Raw genomic sequence first — 22,482 nt, forward strand, 5'->3', positions numbered from 1 at the left:
AACATTTTAACACGACTGAGGCAGATTTCTGCAATTTCACCAAAAGCTACTTTTACAGCTTGCATTTCTTCTGTGCTCTGACATGCTCAGCATTTACTTACTTATTATTTAGTTCGATTAAGCTAGGTAAGATTTCCTTACCTAAATGTGTTTTACTGAACCGCTACCCTGCTCTTACAAAACTATAGCGTCAATTGATTAGAAAGCAAGCGATGCAGTTAATGGTAAAAATAGTAATTGGACTCAAATTCAGAGAAAATATTTGCACTTCAAATAGTAATAAAAACCTCTTCTGGTATAATGAGAACAGCTCTAATGAGCTAGGGATGAAAATACAAAATGTCAGAAAACATCATCTAACAAAAACCCCTTGTGAAATTTAATTGAAGTCACCATATTTAAATATCAAAGAATGAAAAAGCATAATAAATCTTACTATGCTGGGGATGCAAGTAATAGACTACATTCCTGGTACTATTCTGGAAAATGATCTTTAACTGCACTTGTACAGCAGAAAATATTAAACTCAAAGGATTTTTCAGCTTTTTTTTTTTGTATTAGTAAATGGCAACTACACACTTGTCTACTGAATGGAGTCTTTTGAACCGGAAACTCAACAGAGTATCTAATTTCAATTCTGACAGGAAATCAAAAAGAGTAAAATAATAATCTTTTGTAACCCTTTATGGGCTTCTGAAAGGGCTGCTTTTTTTTTTTTTTTTTTTTTTTTTTTAAAGATACTATTTGTCTCAACTTTCTGTTGCAGTAGACAAAGAACTCAGTGGAATTTCATCAGGAAGTTCCAGCGAGAAACACACACATCAGGTCGGAAATTAGAAAGAAATACTTTCTTCATGGACGACCAAACAAGGGGTCTTGAAATTACATCAAGATAAAGGGGATGGCCTTTCCAGCTGCCAGTTCAACTACAGTCTGTAGGCCAAACTGCACTCATCAGAGGACAACAGCCGGACACATACAGTTGTTGTCGAGATAAGGACAACCCTTTTTTTTTCCTCCCCCCCCTTTTTTTTTTTTAAATGACATTCAGGTGGACTGAAATGTCTGATACTGGCTTTACATCCATCCGTGGCTTAGGTCCACAGAATTCAAATGAACCAGCCAAGGCATTTTTATATGCAGCACAAGTCAGTCATGTAAAAATACACATTTTATTATGTACATTTAGAGGTTAATTTAAATTGACACAGTTTTTCCTTCTTCAGTTCCATCTTTTGCCTCATGACATTCTGCTGCTGCTTCCAAATATTTTTCTTCAGTGACCTGCAGAAACATAACAATTCTGTTATATTTTTAAACATAATTTAATTCTCCTTTATCCTGGAAATCCTCCCCTCATACTGTCACTGTAACAAGAAAGGACAGCCTACAAAGACAATTATTGTGTCCAAAATTAAACCACCTGAATTACAAGCATCTTCAAACTAATTTCACAGAAAAATATCATGGGTTAGGCTCTGAGCACATCCTCGGCTAACAAGTTTCAGTAGACATACAGAATTTTTTTCTCCCTCTCTTGCCACACAAGTAAGTAAAATATTTGATCTGAAGGCTCCAAAACATCTGCTCTTTAATTCTTAAGAAGATTTCCCACGTTTAAGCATGCCTTGAAAGTGAGTCTCTGGTTATATGCGGCTTATGATATTTTATAGTTCCGTTTATCTTAAAAACTTGCCTTTTGCGTTTATTCAGTCGCTGTAAAGCTTCTCTTGGATAAGTACATTTCAACTTTGAAACACTGGTTGTTTAAAAGAAGTATGTTTGCAAGAAACTTATTTTCCATGTAGGTTTTAAACAGGCAAAAAAATATTCAAACTAGTGCATTTATGCAGCTTACTGAAATAGCATTCCCTTTTATCTCCAGCAACTTCCACCAGCTCACCCAGTGGTATTAGATTTTATCCCTGCATTTACTTGTAAGAAACACGTTCATGTATGTTCTCTCAAACCTGTGGCAGAAAACTTGTTACTACCTAAAATCTAGGTAAGTGTAAATACATTATTCCAATTTTTAGTTTTCTTATTTCATGTTCAGGATTAAAACAGGAAAAAATAATTTTAAACTTTACACACACGATACCAACATTAATTCTAGAGATGAATTTGAAAAACACTAATATAGTTTAAAGTGAAAATTAACAACAGTTTAGAGATTTCATGTGCATCTGATTTTTCTTCACCTGTGAACGTTTCCATTCCTAAAGATACGTTCTTGAAGATATTACCCATCTCTTATCATTCAAATTCTATTCTATCACAGCGCATCTTTGTATTTGGTAAGCTGTACTTCACCGCTAATGAGACTTACCAGCCTCTTCGATCTTTCCAGCAGTTTGTGCCACACGGTGTGGTGAGCCTGTATTAAATGTCATTAAATGATGTTACTGGAGGCCAAAAAAAAACCAAAACCCACCATCTCATAGAACAGATTCTGACAAGTGTATAGAAATGATGGCACAAAACCATAACAATCCCTAATTCAGACATTACAGCTTATGATTTCACTGTCCAATTTGCCCATGTTCCTCTGGGGGACTTGAATAAATGTCTGCTGATCGTTTCCATTCATTGTGTGGAATCATTGAGGGGGTAATGGGCAAAAATGGGAATTAAAATCTTATGACGAGGAAGGGTACAGAGAGATGAGGTGAGGAACCCAGTGCCCACTTGTCCCTTGAAAACTTCCCCAACTGACACAATAGCACAATGTGCTAGAACACCGGTCAAAATCATGTAAGTCAACCAAAATGGGAAGAAAGACTCCTGCCTCCACCTATAGTTCTGCAAAGCCTTTGTTTAAGACTGATTAGTGCTAGGACTTTTTTTGTTATTGTTGTTAAGTTTTACTTTGGTGTCATGAAAGATTTTGAAATGGTATCCTTTATCATGAGTATAAATTCAAAGTTCTGCTCTTTCCTCAATCTGAATAAACGCTGTCAGCAGCCTCAATTTCAGAAGATTAGCATGCGCAACTAACTAAGGCAAGGTGAATGAAATACCCATGCAGAACTTGCACAACCGAAACAACACTTTCAGTACTGAAAAATAACAACAAGGGCCCTCTGACACAAACTTTTCTAGTTCTGATTTCACATCCACAATAGTTCCAGGAAAGCGAACCCAAAATATCCAACACAGTCATCATCATGGGCCTTTCCTTCCTGCTACTGTTCTCACCTCTGAATTACGTTCGGCTACCAGCACAGCATATAATAAAGATCGGAAAGTAAGCCAAATGCCCTAACTCAAAGAAGGAAAACCTGTACAAAATGGATTAGTTACCTTCAAATGGATTGGCAGGGACACACCCTGGAACCTCCTTATCAATTGAGATTGGTTAGTCTGAAGATTATGGGCTGCCGTTATCTCATACTGGAAACAGAAACTTGTCCGTGGAATATGAGGGCCTTCACTAACATCTACAAAGTCACCAAACCTGATGAGAGCAAAAAAAACCCCTATGTCAAATAAATTCGGAGAGAAGTGCAAGCCTATTTGTTTTCATTTTTGATTAGCAAATTCCTATCTACAGAACAGATGAGAGAAAATCCACGCAAATCCCACACCAAATCTAAACAAATCCCCAGTTCAGCATTTCTAGGTTTCCTGAAGCAGAAGTACAGGTCACACAATTTCCTAAAATGAATTTATGCAATTTAAACCTCAAGTCTAGAAAGAGGATCCTAGGTTTAACAAATCTTTGAAGCCATGTTGCCTTTAAAAGTGGGATAACTCTGTCATTCGCCAGAAAAAGATTTGTCTCCAAGATCACACATTTTCCACAGTACAGCATTTAAAACCTGCACAAGTATTTCCCTTTCAGGTCTTGGAAAACTGCAAATCAATTAAGAAAAGTGAGAGACAAAAAGACATACAGCAAAAGAGCACGCAGAACAAACCTCTCCCAGAAATCAATAGGTAAGCCTGTTTTCCCTCTTGTTGAGCAAACTAGCGAGTGGGAGGAAGGAGGAACAACAGACACAACGTTGTTCTAAAATTTCAAGAACCATCACTGCAAAGAGATCTGTTCCTTTAGAGAGATGTGGACTCCAAAATCAAATGCAGAACAATTTAGACATCTAGAAAACTGAATATGCTATGCTAGCCTAAGCTAGTCACAAATTCTTTTATATGCCCAAGATACAATACAAGCTTCCTGCCTCCAGCCTAAGAACTTTGTATCTTACACTGTATCCCAGAAGGCAGCTCCATTCTCATCTCCACCACTACAAGGCAGCAGCTTGCCAGTTAGGAAGATCTTGACAACTTTGGAAGAAAAATCCACTATACAATGCTAACTCTTGTTTTCAAACAAGGATTTGGTTTGTATTTTATTTAATCCGGCAAGTTCTAGAGATTTATTTAGATTTTATGTAAAAGCATTTAAAGCAGTAAGACTTCTCTGGCACTTACCACCTTTAACGTAACAAAAAATAGGCATGTAGTGAGATCCACCAAGTGTTAAGTATCACAAAATTTTTTTTTTTATAAAAGAACCAAACACACAAACAACTTAAGACAGACTATAGACAGCAATGAATACAAGTGATTTCTAAGTTTAAAACCATCACAAATAACTTACTCTTCTCACTTGCAGAGCACTTGCAATATAATCAAATCTTTCAGAGAATCATTACAGAGAGTTCAGTTTTGCTCACCTATGTAAGGTTACAATTCCTTCCATATTCTGAGAAGCTTTTCGTTCTATCATCTCCATTTTGTATCTGAACAAGACAAAAAAAAAAAAAAAATTTAAAAATCCTCACCTTTAACACCTAGTTCTTATAAGAATACTTAAGAGAGAGATTTAAGGAGCATTCTTAAAAATCATGCTCGTATTTATGGGAGCTTTGAAACATGTTTAAATTCTTAATTTTGTATCGTAACACATATTGGCATGTTTCATGAAGCATGTCATACAGACCTGTTAGTCTAACATCAGTTTCTGGAAAAATTATGGAGAAGATTATACTGGGTACCACTGAAAGGCATTTAAAGAATAATGCAATCATCGGGCACAGTCAACGTGGGTTCACAAAGGGAAAGTTCTGTTTAACTAATTTGATATCCTTCTACGATAAGGTCGCCTGCCTAGTGGATGAAGGGAAGGCGGTGGATGTAGTTTTTCTGAGTTTTAGTAAGGCTTTTGATACTGTCCCTCACAGCATCCTTCTGGACAAGTTGTCCAGCTGTGGGATGAGGGGGTTCACAGTGCGCTGGGTGAAGAACTGGCTGAAGGGCAGGGCTCAAAGGGCTGCGGTGAACAGGGCTACATCTGGCTGGCGACCGGTCACTGAGCGGCATTCCTCAGGGTTCAATTCTAGGGCCAGTTCTGTCCATATATTTATCAACGATCTGGATGCAGGAGTTGAATGCACCATTAGCAAGTCTGCTGATAATACCAAGCTGGGAGGTGCTGTTGACTCTCTTGACAGACAAGAGGCCTTGCAGAGGGATGTACACAGATTGGAGCGTTGGGCTATGATTAATGGGATGAAATTTAACAAGTCGAAATGCCAGATTCTGCACCTAGGACAGAGGAACACCAGGCATGAGTATAAATTGGGAGAGGAGTGGCTGGAGAGCAGCCCTGCAGAAAGGGATCTGGGGGTGCTGGCTGGCAGCAGGCTCAACAGGAGTCAGCAGTGTGACCTGGCAGCCAAGAGGGCAAACCGCATCCTGGGGTGCATCAAACACAGCATAACCGGCCGGTCAAAAGAGGCGATTATCCCGCTGTATTCAGCGTTGGTGCGGCCTCACCTTGAGTACTGTGTGCAGTTCTGGGCCCCACAATTTAAGAAGGATGTTAACGTGCTTGAATGCGTCCAGAGGAGGGCAACAAAGCTGGTGAAAGGGCTGGAAGGAATGTCCCATGAGGAGCGGCTAAGGGCTTTGGGCTTGTCTAGTTTGGAGAAAAGGAGGCCGAGGGGCGACCTCATTGCTCTCTACGGCCTCCTGCGGAGGGGAAGTGGAGAGGGAGGTGCCGATCTCTTCTCCCTGGTATCCAGTGATAGGACGCGTGGGAATGGTTCAAAGCTGCGCCAGGGGAGGTTTAGACTGGACATTAGGAAGCATTTCTTTACCAAGAGGGTGGTCAAACACTGGAACAGGCTTCCTGGAGAGGTGGTCGATGCCTCAAGCCTGTCAGTGTTTAAGAGGCATTTGGACAATGCCCTTAATAACATGCTTTAACTTGGTCAGCCCTGAATTGGTCAGGCAGTTGGACTAGATGATCATTGTAGGTCCCTTCTAACTGAAATAGGCTATTCTAGTCTATTCTATTCTATGTTTATGTTATAGGAGGGCCATGCTCTCTCAGCAGAGTTTTATTCAGAAAGATAAAATGAACCTACTACTTCAAATAAAAATAAGAGTTTTTCAAGTCACATGTAAGACTAGAAGACACTATCAGATCACCTAAACTGATTTCATGCAATGTGTGGTCCTCAACAGCTGGTCATCTGCAAGACAGCAAAGCGTTCTCTGCTCTTTCTACACACAAACAAATACACATACAATGTCTAAAGCCATTATCAGAAGTCAGCTCCCACCTGCTGTCAATGCTTGCCAGCCAACATAGCAAAGAGATGCTAGTCCATATGTCACATTAGTATCATCTTCATTATTAAGCTAAAAAACTAGTTATTTTTGCAGCTTTAGCTTTAGCATAATTTTATTTTGGTTCACAAAATTATAAATTATTTATCATGTCCCCCCACCTCTCTCCAACCGCCAAAAAGCTGTGGACCACAGAATTTTTTTCCCAAAACACTGCTTAAGTGTTTTTTCAGCGGAGAAGACGGGAGTGTTTTGAACAAGCCTTCTTTTATAGCACAGGCCAGAGTATTTTACCCATCTTCCCCCTGCAGAGCTCAAAAACTGCATTTCATCAAATCTTCCTCTGAAGATACCAAGATATGAAAAATCTACATTTCTTTGAATATGAAAGCCTTTCAGCAAAGGCTGAGAGTAACTAAGTCTAACCACCAGAGCTTCAGTTTAAAAGTAGTGAAATCTTGAAGCTTACTATTAAACTAAGAAGTCTACAGCCTTTCCATTTGTCACAAAACTACATCCGGCAAAGGTGCCTGGTGTTGGCCTCTGCAGAGAACATTAAAAATGAAGTAAGGTAGTGCGACAAAGAGAACGGAGGCATGTTCATTCAGAGTAGTTGGGGAAGTACCTTCTTACCTCACCTGTCACATCTTATTTTAGATTTACAAAAACAAACAGATTTAAATTAATTTCTAATCAAATTCAGACACTTACCTGTTATGTTGAAACATTTCACATGCTACTTTTGCTTCAACATGCAGCATTTCAAATGGCAGGTCTTTATGAATTAGCTTTCTGGCATCCCTTGTAAGAGAACGGAAGTTGTCCTAAAAAACAGTTGATACATATAAAACTGTCACCACTGTTTCACAGCTGTACTGAATAGACAAAGCATAGGAAACACTAAGTATTAGTCAAAATAATAAGGATCATCTACTATAGATCCTAAATATAAGAATATTGCTGTAGGATTGTAACTCTTACTATTTATCTGCAACAGATTGCTACAGATCATTGCTGTTTGAATGGACTGATTCAACACCCAGTGAAATCAAAAGGCATTTTTCCATCAGAAACTATTCATATTAATTGGAGTTAAACTTCTCAGGTTTTCCCAACTGTTGTGGTTCAACCCAGCAGGCAGCTGAACACCACACAGCCGTTCGCTCACTCTCCCCGCCCCCCCCAGTGGGATGGGGAAGAGAATCGGGGGAAAAAAAAATTGTGGGTTGAGATAAAGACAGTTTAATAGGACAGAAAAGGAAGGGAAAATAATAATAATATAATATAGAAAATAAGTGATGCACAATGCAATTGCTCACCACCCGCTGACCGATGCCCAGCCAGTTCCAGAGCAGCGGCCCCCCCGGCCAACTCCCCCCAGTTTATATACTGAGCATGATGCCATATGGTATGGAATACCCCTTTGGCCAGTTTGGGTCCTGGCTGTCCTGGCTGTGCCCCCTCCCAGCTTCTCGCTGGCAGGGCATGAGAAGCTGCGAAGTCCTTGAGTAGTGTAAGCACTGCTTAGCAACAACTAAAACATCGGTGTGTTATCAACATTATTCTGGTACTAAATCCAAAACACAGCACTGTACCAGCTACTAGGAAGAAAACTAACTCTATCCCAGCCGAAACCAGGACACCAACACGATATATACACATACAGTCTTGCTATTGTTAAATATTCATCTGTGTATCCTGTTTCCCAGAGTCATGATTCCACTTATAAATGACCTCTATTCTGATGGAATCAAAAGAAAAAAGTACTGAATAATTAATAAATAGATATTGATCACCTTGGTCGAGAACCCAAAGTTCTGCATACTCAGATTTGTCAATAAATAAGAAATTGTTATTAGAAGAAATTACATTTATAATGCCACTTAGAAAGCATTTCAGACTAAGTTACTTCAACTACAAGACCATATTGAAGAAAGAATCTGCATTATACCAGCATTACTTTGTTAGCCATACACACCTCTGCTAATACTTGGGCATGAGAACAAGAATAGGCACCAGACGAGTAAAACACTCATCATCACACCAGCTACCAAACAGATACAAGACTTAAAGGTTTTAGATGATTAAATTTACCGAAGAGCATGCAATATAAGCAAGCTATTAAGGAAAGCTTCAGCTGAACGTGCTCACGGTTCTTTTACAACAATAAACTGATTATGCTGTAAACCACTAGGTGAAAATACACGTATTACACAGATTTTTATTTTCAGAGGGCTCTATTCACACAAAGGCTATAGGGCCATGGTTGCACCTACATTACCAGGCAAGAATGGCTCAGTAGGAACAGATCTGTATAGTAACAAAGATGGCACTGAGGTCCCAACAGCCACGCCAGCTATTTTGGGAATTGTATTTCAGACTAGGGCTACTCCAGCCCCATACACTTAAAACCTGTAAGAATTTGGAGGACAGCTCTAAGTTTAATTTCATCTGAGAGGAACCCAGTTTGTGTGCTCTGAGACCACTCTGCCATGAAAGCCAGTATGTTGTAAATGGGGAGATTAGTTTCCAGAGTACTCCTGACTCAGAATAAAATACTAGTGTAGATATACCCTATGAAAAGAAAAAATACTCGCTGTCTTCTCCCCCATTAGAAAAGAACCACCAGACAAGGATGCAAGCTTTATAACTTTTTGAGGAAGAAGTTATTGTGCTTACGTTTGTTGGTTTCCAGTCATTCAGTCTATTGTCCAAAATTACATCATAACAGAAAGCTCCAGAGATCACTGAAATTCCAATTCCAAAGAGAAAAATATCCATGTTTGTAACAAAGTACGTATTTCATTGCCATAATACACCCTTATAAATATATCAAAATGAATGAGAAGAAGAACAAAACGATCTCAAGAAATCCATCGTAAAATATAAATTTTCAGCTGTGATTATACAGTCAAATGGCAGATTAAACCTGTATCAGGTCACAGATGAGCAAAAGAATAATCTTCCAATCATAATTTTTAGTAACTCAAGTGCTCACAAGGTTATGTAGTTATTAGGGCAAAGTTCACAGAAACACATCAAATCGTCTAAATACCTTACTCATGTAACTTCACAATAAAAAGGTTATGTCCTCAAGTTACTAACTTAACCTATGAAATCCTAAGCGGTCTGAAACACTGTTGCCACAGACCAATTTTCTGTACTTTGATAACAAAATTGTTTTCAGTGTGATTGCTATAAATTAAAGGCTTCCATAACAGCATGTAATACAGAAATCAGTGCTAAGTACCTTCAATCACTGGAAAAGGAGCCTCTGATTTTTTTGGTAACAGTATTAGACAGTCACTTAAGAAGCAGCAAAAGACAAGACAATCAGTATGAAACACTTATATCACCTGGCACTTCTGGAGCTTTAATCAGATTCACTGAGTACTCATCTTTGAACGCCCGCTTTAACACACTTGCCATGATCATGGCACAGGAACGCCAATAGGCCTATAAAGAGAATTTCAAAACACAGGTTTATTACCTAGAAGCTAACAACCCATACCAGATGAACATCAGCTATTTATTCCAAAAGAACACCAACACTTAATTGAATGAGGCACAAACCTAGCTGTCAACCGAAGCATTACTTTCTTTAGTATTTAAACTTCTATTTGGAGATGATTCTCCATATAGAATCAATCAAAAAAAAATCAAAACTGCACTTAAAATGAAAGCCATATGTTTCCCTGGAAAGATTTAAATCTGAAATCATAGAATAATACAATATAGGTTGAAAGGGATGCCCGCACATCACCTAGCCCACAACCTGGTCCAACTACCAATAACCATGATGTGCCAACCAACTATTAAAAATATCTGAACTTTCACAACAACAAAGTTCAAGAAAGCAGACAGACGTGGAACTGAAAGGGGCATACAGAATCAAGATCACCTACAATGGGATAAGATACAGATTTACCTTGTTTACTTCCTCTGGATCTTCATCTTTGAAAGTAAGGAACTGAATTTCACATGATTTGGTCAAGGGTCTATACATATCCCAGACTTCACCATCCACAAGAGCTAGAACGGATTTCCTGCAATGCCATTCACTTAAGTCTAAAGAAAATGAAAAAAGTATTACACAGTTATTAACCATACTCCTCAGAGTCAGCAGTTTAGACCCCTGCATTTGTAACAACAAACTGCAAGTTTCACTTTTGTAAATGACTTGGAAGGATGAGCAGTTAATAGAGCCTCCAAAAATTAACGCAGTTTCTGCTGATGTATTTTAGTACAAATGTATTTTAAACATATTTTAAACTACAAATATTCTGAATGCATGTCTGTTACCTTGGTCATTGAAATGTCAATAATATTAACATTTTGAATTTGGATGACAAGTCCTTCAATCGGCAGCGCAATTTTCATCACCAGTGGCACAACATTAGTTTAAGGGTCCATTCACTTACGCATGGCACAATTGTATGGAGTAGACAAAGCTTTGTTCATTACAAACACGCTGCCAGGGTGAGATTTCCCAGTGTATTTTACTTCGATTTTCTCAATTCGTGGATACAGAGATAACTGTCTCTCCTTCTCTTTGGTAAAGAGCTCATTACGCATCTGAATCACTTCATCCGATGTCAGTCGAGAAACAGTCGGCGTGGAGATGAACCCTGGTAAAGGAATGATCTAAAATAAGCAATAAGGTGTTTTTAAAGCCTCTTTATAAGGTGCTTGTTTCTACAGAAAGGAGGACACGCCACCGCACTGCTAATCCATGTGTCCGCCTCAACATGTGCAAGGCGAGCACTTCAGCAGCTCTTACTGCCCGTCCACCCTCGGTCCCTGCAATGCCTGCATGAAGTCGCAGCAGAAAACTCTGAAGCAACGAAAGCTTAAGGACGTTCTCTGCCTGCAAAGGCTCTTCCTTCCCTCAGACGGGCCCCTGCGGACCGCGCCCGCTCTGCGCCCCCGCGCCTCGTCCCCACGGCCCCCGCGCCGCGGCCCGCGCCCACAGCGGCCTCCTCAGCCCGGCGGGCCGGGGGCCCGAGCCGCCCCAAGCCGGGCGCCTCAAAGCACCGGCGCAGGACAAGCCCGCAACCAGCCCGGCGCCCCGCTGCGCCCGCACACGCCCCCGCGCCCGGCCTGCCGCCACTCACGGCGCCCCTCCCGCCCGCCCCGCAGGCAGCCAGCGGCCCAGCGCGCCGCCATGCTGCGGCCGAGTCCCGCCGCCCCGGTGCCTTCTCCCCCGGCTCCGCCGGAAACAACGGCGGCGGCAGCGCCGTTCCGCCCGGCGCTCCTCCCGCGGCCGCCAGGCGGCGCCCGGGTCGGGGCCCGGGCCGGGGCCCGGGCCGCCTCGAGGCGCAGCGCGGGGCCTACGGGGCGGCGGCGGCTCGGGGCGGGAGGAACGGCCGGCGGCTGCCCGCAGCGCAACGCGGGGCTGGCCCTCCTCGCCCTCAGCTTTCAGCTCTCTCTCCAAAGGCCCCGTTATGTATACATTAGCTCCGCTATGCTGTGGGTGTAAGGCGTAGCCCCTCTGCCCTCCCTTTGCCTCAACAGGCCTCGTTGCGCCGGGCAGTAAGGTCATCCCCGAGAGCAGCAGCTTTTGGATGGCCTTAAGGTGTGCATTCAGCCGTCTCGTAATAAGGATCGCAGATATGTAGTACTGGGGCTACAGCATTAACATTAACAGCCCGGTGGCTGGTGGAAAAGGCCTTTGGTGCCCGTCTCCCCGCTGGTGGCAGGGCCGCGGGCAGGCCCGTCCTCACCCCCAGCTCCCCTTTGCTGTCACTGGCCTCCCTACCGCCCTTCCTCCCCAAAAGATTGAAGCCAAGAACAAACTAGCTACCGCGCAGGTAGGAAAACCATGGCTTGCGTTAAAACTTGTGAAATAACTCAGAATTTGTTTCAACGCTTTACAATTTAGCTGACGGTGGTCTTCAGCCCAGTCCCCGACTGGCAAAGATAAAACAACAGCCATCAAGAATGCCAATGTCAAACAGTTACACTGAATTAGTGTCATTAAGAGCTAAAGGATGTAATTAAACTCAGCATCAAAAAAACAAATGTGTTAATACTGGCAAAGACCGGCAACAGAGAGAATTTTCCACTGCGGAAACACGTCTGCAGCGCAGTGGGACAGCTGGCTCCTCCTGGTTCGGTACCTGGCACTGGCTTTGCTGCTCACCCGGGCTCTCATCCAGAAAACCAGGTGTGCGAGTACAGTAGCTATTTGTGCCCTTTGTTACACTATTTGATAGATTAAGAATTTCAGCAGGTCAATCATCCTGCTTCCTCATTTTTTAAAACGTGTTAAATACAAGTTATTTTTTAGTGCACCAGGCTTATTGAAGGCTACATACTTGCGTGTGTAAAACAGTGTATAGCTTTGAGGTGAAAGGTCCTGAGAAAACACAAAGATGCTACTATTATTTATATCATTATAGTTCAACTACACCATTTCTTCTATTAACTTTTTATTCTATGGCTTGAGGACTCATATGCCGTCAATGATCACATCACATAATTGTTTTGTTTTAAACAGTAAAAAAAAACCAAACAAACAAATTCACAATGTAGGGTATAAAAAGAACATTTTTAGTCCATGAGGAGATAAATTCGAAGTGTTTGGAGAATGAAAGACAGAAACAAACCCTATTCTGTCACTCTGAGGAAGTCTTGAACAGCAAGAGTAAAATCCTATTTGATAGTGCACACTTCTTCATTATATGTCTCCCTCTGTTTTAAATTGCCACTTTCTAATCTCTAAATCTTCTTTTGTACAAGTATTTGCAACTTTTTATTCCGCTTAATCTTCAGAAAAATAGTGGTAGAATATCTTGGCCCTCCTTCCATTTGTTTGGTGTCACTCTGGAAGCACAATGCAGATAAAAACCATCTGGGACTTGTACCACGATGAAGACTACAGGAGGAGCATGATCGTAGCCCTCTCCTTTTGGTAATCCCCGTCCAACAGAGAGACGGTGCAAAGCTTTACCCCCCAGTGGAAATCAAAAGACATCCAAAGCTGCTGGAAATTTCACCCAGGGTTCAGCTGGCATCTCTACAGCCCCTGGACAAAAGCAGAAAAGAGGAACAACAATGGCATAGATTTGGGGTTAATTGAAAAGTTCAGTCTTCATGCTGATTTTTGATTCATGCTGACCCAGCTGGCTCACAACTGTAATATCATTACTCTGTTTACTACAGTATATTTACTTGAGGCTTCTGTGAGAGGGTAAAAACCCCTGGGTCCACTCAAACCCCATGGACTGAGCGGAGGGCCAGCTGGGGGTTACTCTCAGCTGCCAAACATGGCCCTGTCAGCAGCCTGTGGGGGACGTAAAAGCTCAGTGCAATCCCCCAGCTATTGACCCCTCAATGCCAAGAGACAAAGGCCTTCCGACTGAGAAGTACTCTGGGAAGGGTTTGGTTGAAGTCCAGTGGCTTTTAGTGTGTCACAACATGGAGCATGTTTGTGGTACCGAGAAGAGAGAGGTAACAAAAGTGAAAAACCGTCCAAGAATAATTACAAGTATCAGACTTCATAAAGCCCTTTGACTTTCAGAAAAACTGTGGATGTTCTGATGATGTGCAGAAGAAAATGGGAGGTTGCCCTACAAGGCAACAGTAACCCCATTAAGTGCTCTTATGCCACAGTATGTGACCCAACCGTAATGGGTAAGTGACAAACCATGACGGTTTATGGCTCTCATGGAAGCAAGATTGCCTCAAAAGCAAAACTGGCTTAAAACCCCCTACCCCTCCCTTTGCCCTTCTCATCCATTTCTCACTGCTTACCCTCTAGGTAGACAACTGTGGCAGCGCTGTACAAGGTGCTGAACACGAGATCACTGAAGCGATACAAATTGCAGGATCCGTATTGCTGAAAGATTATGTTTTATTCACATTATTTCAGTGACCTGGCTTAAAGTGCAGCTTCATATACACATTGCACACTGTGCACACTGTGGCGAAATAATTCTGAATCTACCACCGTCAGCATCGTGGCTAACATGTTGTCCACTGTTGCTCAGGTTGAATCGCGAAATGTCCTGCAATGCCATCCAATTTGGTGGACCTCTTTTAGAAAATGTACGTTTTAGAAAAGTACCTTTGATTGCTACTGAGCTGTCTGCTCAGTGGCAGTGATCTTGCAAATTCAGTTGGAAAAAAAAATGGCATTAATACTGTACTTTGCAAGTCAAAGATAAAATTATACAAGACATTCCAGAAAATGGAGGGGGGGTAGTCAACAGAAAAAAGCTACTGAGAACAACTAATTTGTGTTACTGTTATCTTGTTCTGCCCTCACGTTTTCTGGCTTTCCTGGTTCAAGTTTGGCTGACACATTAGATATGAAATATTTTAACAGTCTAATAGAGATACAGTGTTCTATCACAGCACTCTAATCCTTTTTATTATAGCAAGACAACTAATCTATGGCATACTCTGTCTTTAAACAGCCATCAACAACAGCTTCATGGAAAAAAAGAACATCTGAAATTTTTTTTGCTTCTTTTCTCTAAACTATTCTTGCTCACTGTTTTCAGTTTCAAAGTACAAAACAAGCAGATAATCTGCTAGCTAAATCAGATTTTTTTTCCCAGACGGGAGTTAAAGCAATTAACATGAAGCAGCGAAACAAAGTAACAAGATGCCACAGAAGTAGAAAGGAAACAAGGCCAACTATAACTAAAGGAGTGGATAGCCATTAAAGCAACACCCCAGAACATTATAAAAAGCTAGGTGTGGTGACAGTTAAAATTGCAAAATAGAAAAATTGTCCCTTAAATTGTAGATATCAACCCCTCCACACGCTTACACATGGCTGCTGATAATTCTTCACACTAAAGAGCAAGGCTTTCAAGCTGATAGATTCAACGTACTGCAGGCTGGTAGTCAGGGCACAATGAAAAACACATAGCACATCGATCAATGAGTTTCAGAAACAAGGTTTGTGACATGGAGCATGAAATATGTATTTTGGTGATTAAGCTAGTTAATTAAATGGAATCTGTTTTAGCAGTTTTACAAAATAGATTTCCATCAACTTGTCCCGTTGCCGTGCCCAGAATCACACCAGAACAGTCGCTCTACAGCCATGTGCTCCCATCTCCAGCACTTACTAGAACAACCATATGTCACAACAATTTGGTGTGCTTGGAAAAAAGATGTGTACAGAAATTTAACCCACAGGCTATGGCACCAAGTCTCAAATGGCATCTCTGACCACCTCAAATGCAACATTCCTCTTCTAGAAACATGAAAAAATCTGTTTCTTCTTCTTTAAATATGGAAAAATATTCAAACATGTCTTCCTGATCAAAACCTAAACAATGAAAATTCCAATAACAATCAGCCCTCCAGCTCTCCATATAAGTAAAGATATAGGTATACTTATGCACAGGAGTGCTTTTTTCCTATGTCTTTCTCCCTCAGTGGCTCCAGATCCTAAATCTTCCCCCCTGCTCCTCTCATCATAACCAAGCACAGTTATCAGCAACCTTGCTGGGCTACCCGCTATTATAGATCAGCTAAGAGACACCCAAAAAGTTTAAAGAACACTGAACTTAGGGAAGCACGGGAAGAAAAGGGAAAAGTGGTGCAGAACTGTAATCTTCGGTGCTTTCACTCTACAAACAAGAGATGAGCTACTCACAGATCATCACACATCCATACTGCCTGCTCATCAACACAATAAAAAATATGCATTTGCTTACATGAGACTAGGGTTACACTAGTTGATCTGCTTAAATTCAGTGAGTAAACTCGAGATATGCCAGGTTTATGCCTGAATGGGATATACTAGGGAAGCATTGCCTTTCATTAAACTTCTTTTTTTAATGGCGGTGCAAGGATGAACGTTCATCGGCTCTCTCACGACTGTCTTCTAGTTTGGTATGTGTAAGCCATGACAGATGAGTGATTACATAGGAATTAACACCTTACTCTTCTAAGTGTTAATTAAACAGCCAGTTCCCTTCTTGTAGCACACTACTTTTCCCCCATCCTACGCATGTTTTTGAGAAGAGGAATCATAAACGTCTTCCTCTCTTACCTATCTGTAACGTGTTTGAGCATTTACATTGCAACACCTGTGTAACCACATCTAGCAGTTCTAATTTGTTGTACTGATTTTTGTATTGTTATACCTCAAAGTTATTCTAGAAGTCAGCATGCAAGGTGCAGAAAAATAAATCTAGGGTGATTTGGTTTTGTTCGCCCAGCAAAATAAAACCTATTTTTAGTGGAGAAATCACCAAAAGGAGTATTTTCTTAATATGGATTAATTTCTCTGTATTCATTTTTATCATCCTATAGCTAAGAAAAATGAAACATTCCCAAAGTGAAGAGTCAGAGTTTTGGCTTATACTGTTTCACAGAATTTTTGCAAATTATTTTTCAAAACTGTTTTCGCCCAGAGCTCTTTAACGGAGTGGTGGTGCCATAATAAAAGAGGTAAACTTGTATTGTTAGAGCAGATTACCATTAGCACTCTCATTTGCAATAGTAAGTTTCATTAAAAGGAGAAAGAATTACATTGCAATGTAAGAATGTAGATTTATCTAAAATATCAACTAATGAGGGTAATCTTTTGGTTTATGAATTATTGAGATCATTAACAAGCAGCCAAGTCTTGAAATCATGTTGCACTTCCACACAACTCTTGAAGGCTTTTCTACACAAAGAACTTGACTAGAATAGTTATTACAAAATCAGATAGCTATTCTTGACCGGCATTCTGTGTGCAGACGTTAATTATAGGCTATTTTTATTATTCTAAAAAGGAGTCTCTATGGAAATCTCTCCAAGAATAACTGTTAGACTGAGTATCTCGAACAAATTCTTCCATGTTGGGCTCTATGTGCTGTTTAATGAAAATATTTTTACTACGTCTAACTTAAAAAGATTAAAAATATGGATAGCAGTCTTGTACTCTTCTAACAAAGTACTTACAGTATTTTTAAGAGTACCATTGTTCGGCAAAGCACACAGAAGAAGTATATACATTAAATGAACTATATGCATTACAACCAGTTTTCCAATAATTCTGTAAACGCATTCAGAATACTCTCATTTAGTTGCTGGTGTTTCCTGCAATTGTATAAAGCAAGCAGAGAAACCGTGATCTGGTTGTTGCTGAAATAAGAGAGAGGAATTGAAAGAAACTGTGAAAATACTGTGAAACCGTACTAGAAAAAGTCAGAGAAATGCTGGGGAGACAACCCTGTGCACGGGGTATTTGCTTCACTTGCAAGCGAAACAAAACTGTGAACAGAAAAAAAAAGTAATTTGACCTCATGCTTATACAAACCCTACGCATTTAAGTGGATTTACTGTGGCGTAAGAGTCACGTTAATGAAATCCAAATTAAACCTTGTATGTGAGCCTATGTATTTGGGCAATTAGAACTGAATGTTTACTGTGGTGGAAGGACTACTGCGCTGGGCTAAACTTCATCCCATCATCTAATGGCGTACCTTCTCCTCACCATTCATCTCTTCATTCCCCTCATCGACTCACTGTCATTACATCAGTTTCAATGGTCATCCTATGAGCAATCCTTTCATTTAATTCCGTAGTGCCATTTCTTAACTTTCCCCACCTCTGTACCTTTTCCACCAGGCTCCTCCCGTAAATTTAAATTGTACATCAACACGGTGTTTCTATCACCCCGTGGCTTTAAACAGTAAAGCAGTCCTACTGAAATCAATGAAACTTTGTATATGCTTAAAGTTGCGATGTGCTGGGCCACACAAAATGAAGAACTTCTCTGTTGCCTATGGAATAGTTTTGATTTTATAAAGTGCGTGTCACCATTGTACTGGTAATAGATACTGGACATATATACATGCACGTTTTTTGCAGAAATATTACTTGTATTCTATATACATTTTTGCATGTGAAAAACAAGCTAAGAAGATTTTGATATGAAGAGCATCATGGCATCCTACTTCTTTGGTCTCCATTAAAATAGCTGCTAGAGATTTTATTTACGAATAATCTTTCCTCATTTTGCTACAGTCTAACAAAATATAGCCAACGATGCTGTTCTGCTTATCAAAGAAACGCTTATGATACTTTTCTTGTTATAGAACCCTATTACATCAGCGGTGATATATTTTTAAGATGTCGTTAGAAACTACTCAGAAGCCCGACCAGCCGTCACAATGAGTAATTTTCCTTGATTCATGAATTTAGAGGGCCATTACGCCTCCAGTATATTTAATCAAGAATCTCCTAGGCTGGTATAAACTGATAATAAAAAGGGCTTTGCAGGTCGCCGCGCAGCCCATCTCCTGCTGGCTAACGGCCGTGCCCTGCGCAGGTGGGGCTTGGCCCGGCCCGGCCGTACCGGCGCAAGGAGTCACTGTGACTTCGTGCAAAGCCTGCAGCGTAAAACGGCGCCTCGCCGTCAGGCTGCTCTCTTGTCATCCGGAACATCTAAACCCTTGTTCCGCGATTTCACCCTGTTATCCCTACTTCCACCCCGGGTGGGTTTGACTTCGGGAAACGGACCAACAGGGGCTATGGTCTTCTTTGAGAAGTTTAAGCTTTTCGTTATGAAAGTTCATTCTGTTGCGACAAACGTCCTTGAGCTTACGAAGACCTCACAGTTTAAAAACAAATAAGGAATTCCGAGGGAAGAGCCGCTGAACACAACACAGTACAGCCCCGGGATGCGCGGGGGCATCGCGCTGGCCCCATGGCGAGGAGGAGGAGAAGAAGGAAGAGGAGAGCGATGCGCCCGGAGTTGGCGCGGAGCTGCTGCCCGCCGCGGCTCCCCGCTCCGGGGCGCCCCGGCGGCAGGCCACAGCGCAACCCCGCAGGCAGCCGCGGCTCCCTGCGCCCGGAGCCAGCGCGGGGCGGGGAGGCGCCTCCTCGGACACGTTAAAAGTTTTGGGGTGGCGGCGGAGGAAGAGGGCTGGCGGGAGCGACGCGGGAAGGCTCTGCCGGCGCGGAGGCAGAGGCCAGCGGGCGCGGGGGTTGCGCCCCGGCTGCCGCACCTGCTTCACGGCAGCCTCCCCGGGCGCCCCCGGCCCGCCAGGCGCGGCGCCGCCCCGTTCCTCCGGGCCGAGCCGAGCCGAGGCGAGGCCGGGCCGGGCCGCCCCCCCCGGCCGCGCCTCACGCCCCGCCGGCGTCGCCCGGCGCTTATTAACCGCTGCCGCCGGTGGGGAGCGGCCGTTGCCGGGAAGATGGCGAGCCGCAGCCTCCGCCTGCTGCTCCTCGGTTACTTGGGGGTCCTGAGCTGTAAGTGGCCGCGTCCCTTCCCCGCGGGGCAGGCGCGGAGACTATCGCGGACCGCTCCCTCCGGGAGCGCCTCGGCCGCTGCGCTCCCCGCCCCGCTGCTACGGCGCCGGGCTCCCCGGCCGCGGGGGGAACGGTCCCCCCAAAGTGTGGGTGTGCGCTGAGGGGGGAGGGCTCGGCTCGGGGGCGCCCGGCTCGCCCGGCCCCTTCCCCGGCCGCCGCCCGGGCCCGGCCCTGCCGCGCCCCGCCGCGCTGCCCGCCGAGAGCCGCGCCCGCCCCCGCGGCGGCGCTGCCCGGCCGGGGGAGCCTCCGGGCAGGGCGAGGGGAGCCGCGGCGGGACATCGTTTCCCCTCCCTCGCCCCCGGAGCGAGAGGAGCCAAGTCGCGTCTCCAACAGCGAAATAAAAGCGAACGCGTCCTTCCCTGCGGCCGGGGGAGTGCGCGCTGATTATTTCCATGTGTCTCTTGTTTTCACACAGATGTAACCTGTTTAAGCCGGGCCTGTTTCAGCGCAAGCCAGTGGCTTTCTGCAGCGATGCAAACTTTAGGATGCAGGCTGCGTAGTTTGCTTTTCTGATGGCCTTTACAAGATGAATGAGCAAGTTTTCTGTTGCCAGCACTGGATGCTGCAGCTCCGGAACAGACTTACGTTTCCAATATTTTTGTGGTCCTATTGTCTAACTCATTAAAAACAAAGGGGGGGGGGGGAGCGGAGGAGATGTTAAAATAAGTTGGCAAAAGCTGCCCCACCCAGAAAGCACATGGAAATAAGAAAAAAAATGAGATCGTGGGGCCGTGTACCTGTGAAGAAGCAGTGAATTAATATACAGTGTTAACAGTGCCAGTCGTGTGACAAGGCTGTCACTTTCAGATGTGTCTTACTGTGCTCCTGTTGCATGCTTCTTGTGTCTTGCTGGTATTGTAGGGAAAGAGGCTGTACATGGAAATAATCTTTTGAAAAGAATTATGTAGCACAGTCTCGCAATGAAGCGACCGCCTGGGACCAGCCTGGGACGGGTTCTCAATCCGTTGTGGATGCGGGACATCCACCGTGCTGATGCTGGGTATGTTTTGTAGTTTACCTTTCATTCCTCCTCACCTAACAGAAATTTGTGTGTGTCGAAACTCCTTTTTTCCAGAGGAGGGATGAGTCCTGTCGAGGAGAGACTTGAAGTGATGTGTGTCTGCTAGGTCTTTGGTTTGGTGGTGGTTTTTCTTTTCCTCTTTGCTTCTACGAGACCTTATGGAAATTTTGGGCTGTTAGATGGGCAGCTAGTGCAGACTTTCTCTTTCATATAGTAAATAATAATAAAAATTATTTTCTTTTGATCTTTTTTTCTTTATTTGTTGTTAACTGCATGGGTTTATCTGAGCAGATGAGGCTGCTGTGGTTTTTTTGGTGACAGGTTTCAGTGTCTTCAGGCTGCTCAGCTTTCCGGTTGTGTCTGTTGGCAGTGCTGGCTTTGACCCGTGAGGAAATGATAGCGGGTGGTTTGGAAGCAGTACAGTGGATCAAAGTCTGGTGCCTACGTTGTTGTCAGATGTGCTTTTTTTTTTTTTTTCCTCTTCCTGTCCCAATTCCCAAGAAACGCCAGGGGGGGAGAAAGTTTACCAGCAAGGTGCTGTTAAGAAGTTGTTGCATGAAGAAAGTGACTGTAGGTGGGCGTGCAAATGCTGATTGTTTGTGTGAGCCGGAGGAAATCCAGGCAGAAATCCAGGCAATCAGGAGTCTGCTGCTGCTCCTGTGGCTGCAGTATGTTCACGTTAACAATAAGACTGAGTAATACTGGCGTCCAAGTGAGACGTATGGGCTGAGTGGTCTCTTATGTGGGTCTGGGGCCCAACATGCCATGGGGATAGTGGGGAATGGGCAGAAACTACAGTCTTAGAATCATTAAGGTTGGAAAAGACCTCTAAGATCATCGAGTCCAACCGTCAACCCAACACCACCATGCCCACTAAACCATGTCCCTAAGCGCCTCATCTACTCGTCTTTTAAATACCTCCAGGGATGGGGACTCCACCACTTCCCTGGGCAGCCTCTTCCAATGTTTAACCACTCTTTCAGTAAAGAAATTTTTCCTCATGTCCAATCTAAACCTCCCCTGGCGCAACTTGAGGCCATTTCCTCTCGTCCTATTGCTTGTTACTTGGGAGAAGAGACCAACACCCACCTCGCTACAACCTCCTTTCAGGTAGTTGTAGAGAGCGATGAGGTCTCCCCTCAGCCTCCTCTTCTCCAGGCTAAACAACCCCAGCTCCCTCAGCCGCTCCTCATAAGACTTGTTCTCCAGACCCCTCACCAGCCTCGTTGCCCTTCTCTGGACACGCTCCAGCACCTCGACGTCCTTCTTGTAGTGAGGGGCCCAAAACTGAACACAGTATTCGAGGTGTGGCCTCACCAGTGCTGAGTACAAGGGCACGATCACTTCCCTACTCCTGCTGGCCACACGATTTCTGATACGGGCCAGGATGCCATTGGCCTTCTTGGCCGCCTGGGCACACTGCCGGCTCATGTTCAGCCGGCTGTCGACCAGCACCCCCAGGTCCTTTTCCGACAGGCAGCTTTCCAGCCACTCTTCCCCAAGCCTGTAGCGCTGCATGGGGTTGTTGTGGCCGAAGTGCAGGACCCGGCACTTGGCCTTGTTGAACCTCATACAGTTGGCCTCGGCCCATCGATCCAGCCTGTCCAGGTCCC

General features: G+C 43.4%; 2 protein-coding genes across 3 annotated transcripts in view; one reads left to right on the forward strand and one right to left on the reverse strand.

Moving 5' to 3' along the window:
• Window positions 1-1,153: 1,153 nt before the first annotated feature.
• On the reverse strand, window positions 1,154-11,470 carry MRPL39 (mitochondrial ribosomal protein L39). 2 transcript variants are annotated; one of them, XM_076352328.1, is made up of 9 exons: window positions 11,001-11,469; window positions 10,508-10,647; window positions 9,936-10,035; window positions 9,259-9,326; window positions 7,291-7,403; window positions 4,680-4,745; window positions 3,304-3,457; window positions 2,330-2,377; window positions 1,154-1,284 (listed from the first exon to the last, which is right to left on the reverse strand). In XM_076352328.1, the coding sequence occupies exons 1-9, from the start codon at window positions 11,152-11,154 to the stop codon at window positions 1,198-1,200; spliced, it is 930 nt and encodes a 309-aa protein (XP_076208443.1). In that variant the 5' UTR covers window positions 11,155-11,469; the 3' UTR covers window positions 1,154-1,197. The 2 variants fall into 2 exon arrangements, with proteins under 2 accessions (XP_076208443.1, XP_076208452.1); XM_076352337.1 differs by lacking the exon at window positions 3,304-3,457 and having other exon boundaries at window positions 11,001-11,470.
• An 8,205-nt stretch (window positions 11,471-19,675) lies between these two features.
• JAM2 (junctional adhesion molecule 2) overlaps window positions 19,676-22,482 on the forward strand; it is a 40,635-nt gene continuing 37,828 nt past the window's right edge. Inside the window, exon 1 of the mRNA XM_076352348.1 lies at window positions 19,676-19,788. Coding sequence (XP_076208463.1) covers window positions 19,734-19,788 — 55 coding nt within the window. The 5' untranslated portion in view covers window positions 19,676-19,733. The remainder of the gene's footprint in view (window positions 19,789-22,482) is intronic.

The sequence above is a fragment of the Aptenodytes patagonicus genome, chromosome 1, assembly GCF_965638725.1.
Source record: "Aptenodytes patagonicus chromosome 1, bAptPat1.pri.cur, whole genome shotgun sequence".
NCBI classification, from domain to species: domain Eukaryota; kingdom Metazoa; phylum Chordata; class Aves; order Sphenisciformes; family Spheniscidae; genus Aptenodytes; species Aptenodytes patagonicus.

Excerpts from the sequence above, each read along its gene's own strand:
- MRPL39 (XM_076352328.1), bottom strand. The coding sequence starts at position 11,154 with ATGCGTAATGAGCTCTTTACCAAAGAGAAGGAGAGACAGTTATCTCTG. Across the intron at positions 7,404-9,258 it reads ATGACTGGAAACCAACAAAC|GACAACTTCCGTTCTCTTAC; the intron begins GTAAGCACAATA and ends ACTGTTTTTTAG. Across the intron at positions 3,458-4,679 it reads GGAATTGTAACCTTACATAG|GTTTGGTGACTTTGTAGATG; the intron begins GTGAGCAAAACT and ends TGCTCTCATCAG.